At 48.8% G+C, this 6,000-nt stretch overlaps 1 protein-coding gene across 4 annotated transcripts in view; it reads left to right on the forward strand.

Moving 5' to 3' along the window:
- SLC39A11 (solute carrier family 39 member 11) overlaps window positions 1-5,296 on the forward strand; it is a 401,963-nt gene extending 396,667 nt beyond the window's left edge. For all 4 annotated transcript variants that reach the window (XM_087854168.1, XM_045814067.2, XM_045814066.2 and 1 more), the window contains 3 exons: window positions 41-139; window positions 2,624-2,782; window positions 3,591-5,296. In XM_087854168.1, the coding sequence (XP_087710294.1) occupies window positions 41-139; window positions 2,624-2,782; window positions 3,591-3,669 (337 nt within the window). In that variant the 3' untranslated portion in view covers window positions 3,670-5,296. The remainder of the gene's footprint in view (window positions 1-40; window positions 140-2,623; window positions 2,783-3,590) is intronic.
- Window positions 5,297-6,000: the final 704 nt, after the last annotated feature.

Consider the following 6,000-nt stretch of genomic DNA (forward strand, 5'->3'; position numbering starts at 1 on the left):
GTGTGCGGGTGCTCCTTCATGTGCCTTCTTGCTCTTTCAGGAATTTAGCCATTGGAATCGGGATCCAGAATTTCCCGGAGGGCCTGGCTGTCAGCCTCCCCTTGCGAGGGGCTGGCTTCTCCCCCTGGAGAGCCTTCTGGTAAGTGCTCCAGAGTGTCTGCTGTCAGAGTCCGCGGTCGTGTCTGATGTAAAGCTCAGAGCAGCCCTTCGTATAGGCTTCTTTCTCCGAGAGCCACCTCTTCTGACCCGGAAGTGACCCTGGAGCTCCTGCTAAAATGCCGACAATCTGTTTGAATCTTGCACCCCCAAGGGTGGAAGGAAGCTTAAGAAACTCATTCTTGACCTTCGACCTTTACATAAACTAGCCCCAATGGTCATGTTTCCTATTTCAAAATGCCTCCAGGTGTAGCCACGCCATGCCTGTTCAGTGTTGGGTTTTCTCCCCGTCAGGTAGGAAGTAATCCATTGTCTACTGTCAATGTCACACACCTTTACGTAGGCCCATCTGAGCACAGCCTGTCCCCAGGAGTCATTACATTGGCCCCGGTCAGAACCCTGGTCAATGTGAACACCAGGGTTGTGTCAGTAGGGTCTGGGAGATGATGCCTCTTGCACTCCAGCTTCATGTTTTCATAGTCCCCGTGGCCTTTCTAGTCTATTCCTTTGTGTTACTTTTTCAGTGACATGTAAGGTGAGTCCTCAGTTTTCAGAGGGGAGAACCATGGCCCAGAGAGTCAGACAACCTGCTCTCGGTGGTGACTCCAAGACTAGAAGTCTAATCTGTCCCTCGACTCAGGACTCCGAGCCCCAGAATACCTCTTTGTCAAAACAATCACTGCTCTAGAATGTACGGTGAGGGCATTTTAAAAGACTGTTAATAACAACAATTTAAAAATGCCTTCCGTTTTATGGGACCTTATGACTTACAAGTTCTTACACATACTTACATTATTTTATTTTCCCCTCTCTTGTCTCTTTCTCCATTGTTGGAGTCTACAGAACAGAGGACGGAGTGAGGGCAGGCAAATGGCCTTAGAGATTTGGTTCAAATGTGAGTTCCGGGAGCCCCAAAGCTGTGACTGGTGTCTCATATAGGAGGGGCACTATGGAACAGGAGGCGAGGGAATGGGGGGCCTTGTGGTCAGCGTCTGGACCCCAAGATTAAACACTTTTTCTTCTCAGTCCAGTCTGGGCTTGACGTCAAACTCACTCTTTTTCTGAAGTGACAAGGCCAAGGCCAGGAATTGTATACACACTACAGAATTGCAAAGTCTGCTGACCCATGCATACAGCATAAGTCTGGAAGCAGTGTGCCCTTAGAGAGTCCTGCAGTGTAGACAGTGTCTCCTCATGCCAACAGTCTACTCCTGGCCAGAGAGAAGCAGGAGAGTGGGGAGCTTCACAGCCCTGTCCTGTCACTGAGGAGGCCAGCTGGGCAGGGAAATGCCCCAGTGCACTTCTGGGTTTCTCTAGCCCCATTTTACAGATGGAGAGATTAAGGCTCACAGGCAGTATATCTTGCCCAATGCCCACACAAGAGATAATGGGAAAGATGTCCCAACTCCCTTTGGTATTCAACGCAACAGCTGGCCGGGCTCAGCTGTGGGGAGCGGGTACTGGCTTCTCTCCTGCTCTCTGAATCCTCAGGGCTCATGCAGGCTGCTGTTTTCATCCGGGCTCCTGTGATTTCAAGCAACAGAGATCCACTCTCACTATAGCTCAAATAAAGGGATTCTTTTTAAAAGAAGAAGTCTCACCTTAATCCAAGATGGGGGTAGTGGGGACCAGCTCTCAGTAGATACCTGGCCGGGTAGGTCCACCTCTTCGGCCAGGGGGTGTGGTTACAGCTGCTTCGGAAGGGGTGCAGTGGTGGCTTGAACCCCCAAACCTAGCAGGCACAGCCGTCCTTGGGAAATGTCCACACCACTCCTAATCAGTGTCCTGCCGGTCAAGAGACAATGTCGACGTCGGCCGGTGAACAGACAGAAGACATGTGGTGTATCTGTACAGTGGGATATTACTCATAAAAAGAATGAAGTGAACGCTGATATGTGTTATGACACGGGCACACCTTGAGAACATTATGCGAGGTGCAATAAGCCAGCATTGCATGAGTCCCTTTATATGAAATATCCAGAATAAACAAATCCATAGAGACAAAAAAGCAGATCAGTGGTTGCCGGGAGCTGGGGGAGGGAGGGCTGGGGAGTGGCTGCGAATGGGTATGGGGTTTCCTTTTGTGGCGATGAGAATGTTCTGGAACCAGGTCATGGTGATGGTTGCACAACCCTGTGACTATACTAAAACCACTGAACTGTACAGATGAAATGGGCGTGCCCTATGGTATGTGAATTAGATCCCAATCATGCTGTTATGGCAAACAGACAATGCAGAAGACTTAAAACCCTACAGGACACCAGGGAGGGGGCACCTGCCGTGTCGGAGAAGGTCGGGGAAGAAGGAGGTGGCTGCAGACGCAACGAAATCCTTTTGCACTGCCAGGCGCAGCTACGATGCGGAATGAGGCGTCTGTGTTCTGGGGCTGAGTCAGCAGTCTGAGCACGCTGGCGATGTGTCTGCCTGACCCTCCCCATGGTGGCGCATGTCTCTGGTCTCTCCTTAGGTACGGGCAGCTGAGCGGCATGGTGGAGCCGCTGGCCGGGGTCTTTGGTGCCTTTGCCGTGGTGCTGGCTGAGCCCCTCCTGCCCTATGCCCTGGCCTTTGCTGCTGGCGCCATGGTCTATGTGGTCATGGACGACATCATCCCCGAGGCTCAGATCAGGTTGGAGAACGAACCGTCCCTCATCTGCCCCTGGCCAGTTTCCCATTCCCGGGGCCTCAGCCTCCAGATCTTACCGTCCTTCATCTGTTACTCCTTTCTTTGCTCTTACCGCTTCCCGCCCCCTCCCAAGATCATCCCCCCCCCCCCTTTTCAGCTGTGCTCTCTGAAATGAAAGAGAGACGAGTAAGGGGTGGCGGGGGCGGGGGTGAGATTGGAGAGACGGAGCAGTAACACTAGGAGCATATACACTCCACTAATCCAGGTGATTAGTTTTGCGTATGTCCCTTTGTCTCCCCACCCCTCTCTTTCTGGGTTTTTCTGGGGCTGGAATGAGGGGAGCGGTGAGCTCTGATAGCCAGAGCTATCCATCCATAGTCTCATTGTGTTGCCGTGGGCCGGGTGCCAGGGGGTAGGGGCTCGCTTTCTTTGTTTCATTTGGTTTTTATAGCAGAATGATGTGGAGGTCAGACTCAATAATACCATCGAGAATTTAATTGCCACTCTGTATTATTCAAGGATATTTTCCAGAGCCAGGAGAGGTATCTTTGGGCATGTTACTTCTGTATGCCTCAGTTTCCCCACGAGTAACACGGGAATAATGACAGCACCGATCTCATGTGACCATCCTTTGTGGTTACATGAGTTAGTTTGCCTGGCATGTAGCAAGCCCCAAGAAATGTTACTTGTCAATATTGTTCTTATTAATCGTAGTGGTGTACTTTCTGTTGGAATTGGACCTCACAGAGGATGCTTTCAGCTTGGATGGTGTCCCAGAGTGCATTAAGGTCTTCCTTCCCTTCCTTCCTAGCGGTAACGGGAAACTGGCCTCCTGGGCCTCCATTCTGGGATTTGTGGTGATGATGTCCCTCGATGTTGGCCTGGGCTAGTGCGAGATGCTTCGGACCCCAGGAAAAGCAGCACCAGGAAACTGCAATGGTTGGCTTCAACGGGACCACAAGCCTCTTTTCTTTACATTAAAACACTTTTCCTTTCTCTCCTTTTCATCTCATTATCCTGATTGACTCTGATTATAGTAAGACAATTTTTACTCTTCTTTGGAGGGAGATCTTGGTTTTATTTAGAATGTCAAGGTGTCACGGAACTCCAGATTTTCGTTTGGCCACTAAATAGAATCTTTCTTTGGCGAGATTACCAAGGACACACAGATCAGGGAAATCTCTGCTGTCATACCCTCAGTCTCCCTCGCTGGGCTCAGTGGCAGCTTCTCAAGGTCACCACCTACAGGAGCAAGCTACCAAGAGAGAAGCCTCCTAAGCATTTTTGCCCCGTGACTCAGAGCCGAATGGCCAGGACATCTCTCGTCTGTCTCTCGTGATCGTTCACCATTGATCATCTACCCGTGAGACTGGAACTGGAACGTCATGGACATAGCAACCCACTCTCCAAGGTCCAGCCAGCCCAAGAGGAATATGCCTTCCTCTGTGTCCCCCGAGGGAGATGGTGTATGGGAGGGGACACAGACAAAGGGAAGGAAATCGGTTAGTCTTTCTCTTTCTTTCTTTTTTATTTTACTTTTTTTAAGGCGAAGATTGGCACTGTTGATGTTAAGGGGATTAGGGAATTCAGACAACCATGAACACAGGGTGTGAGTGCAGCTTTGGTGAGAGACCTCTGCTCTCTATGGATTCCAGAGCAAAGGGGTTTGTCATGGTGTCCAAATCCCCTAGACATTCATTTTGATAAATGTATAGCCTTCCCTTTTCTAAGAGACTTGGGGACACCAGCCGGAACTCAGACTCCTGTGTGGTTATGGAGGGAGCCACTTAAGCTAACCTGAGTGAGAGAAAGACATTTGGAATCTGCACTAGGTCCTTCCCTGTTGACCAAGTGACTTGTAACCTTGGACCCTTAAGCTGTCGCAGGCTTTGCTCGAGTTTGGCCAGAAAGCTTAGGATGAAGAAGGAAGAAGGGGTAGGAAGAAAAAGAGAGATTTTTTACATTCCCCTTGTAAGGTAAATCTTAGCCAAGTCATCATCCTGAAATGACTCTAAAGGGATGACTTGAACTAGACTAGAAGCCAATCTGCTCCATCCTACACGTAGTTTCTCGAGCAGGGGTGATAGAATTTGTCTGTTTCAAACGGAGCTAATGCCTGCCGTCCTCTTGGTCAAAGTAGCATATGGGACCTTGAGTGGGCTCTGCCAGCAAGGCAGGCAGCCCAAGACCCGGGTGTTCAGGTGCTGTGCTTATCAGTGCCTGCCCTCTGAGTTTACATGTCGACTTGCTTCCAAGGGTGAATACCTTGCTCTGTGAAATCTCTTAAGACCTCAAAGGCCAACTGTACGCTGGGTCTATGTATGTTCTTCTGGAGCACTGATGATCACAATGGAAGACACATTCAGAGATTCTGATTGGTTGAAATTAATTGGTTTGCTAGTTGGTGTATGTGTATTTTTATGTCTTTGTATGTAGTTCTACATAATGCAAACTTTCTGATGGACAAGACCTCATAACTGTGATTAATATCAATAAAGGGGATATTGTTGTGGATAAGCTGTGTCCGGTCCTTCTCCAAGCTGCTTCTTGCCAGGGTTGATAATATAAGTAACTAAAGTTAGTCCTAACATCTCCCCTACCTCATATTAGTAGAAGCAAAGGCTTACACCAGTCCATGTGAACCATTTCCAAGTGGTGATGGAATTTGATGAGTGTGTTAGATGACCCATACATAATGGACAGCCTGGGTCACACATGACATTCAGTACTTTAGGGACAATCGCCTGGTGTCCCGTGCTTCTCATGCTAGCACAGCAACCCCAGGACCTCTGTAACCATTATATGTCAACAAATTCAGACTCATTTAGACTTATGTTCTTCCCTCCATTGTTGAGCACCCTAAAAATCTATTCCTACACATAGTTTCCCCCGATTTGTCAGTAAAATTAGAAAAATCCCGAAATGATGTTGGTTTCAAATCCTTATTCTTCCCGGTTTGAGTTTGCCATTGCCCTTCCTTTGGAGGCATGCTGGGATATAACTGATCATTTCTGGAGACAATACAGGGTAGTGCATGAGGAGAACTGGCTTTCTTTTGCAGGGTGACGCCTTCAGGCAAAGCAATTGCAGTGTCTTCAAGAAGTGTTTCAGAAGACTGGAGGAAGGGCAGTGTGTTTCAGCTGACAAAGGAGGCTCTTTGAGGATTTAGAATTCAGAAAATTCCAAGGTTTTCAAATCTTCCCATATATCTCTGTTTTGCT

The sequence above is a fragment of the Ursus americanus genome, chromosome 23 (assembly GCF_024610735.1).
Source record: "Ursus americanus isolate L20-20 chromosome 23, mUrsAme1.1.p, whole genome shotgun sequence".
NCBI classification, from domain to species: domain Eukaryota; kingdom Metazoa; phylum Chordata; class Mammalia; order Carnivora; family Ursidae; genus Ursus; species Ursus americanus.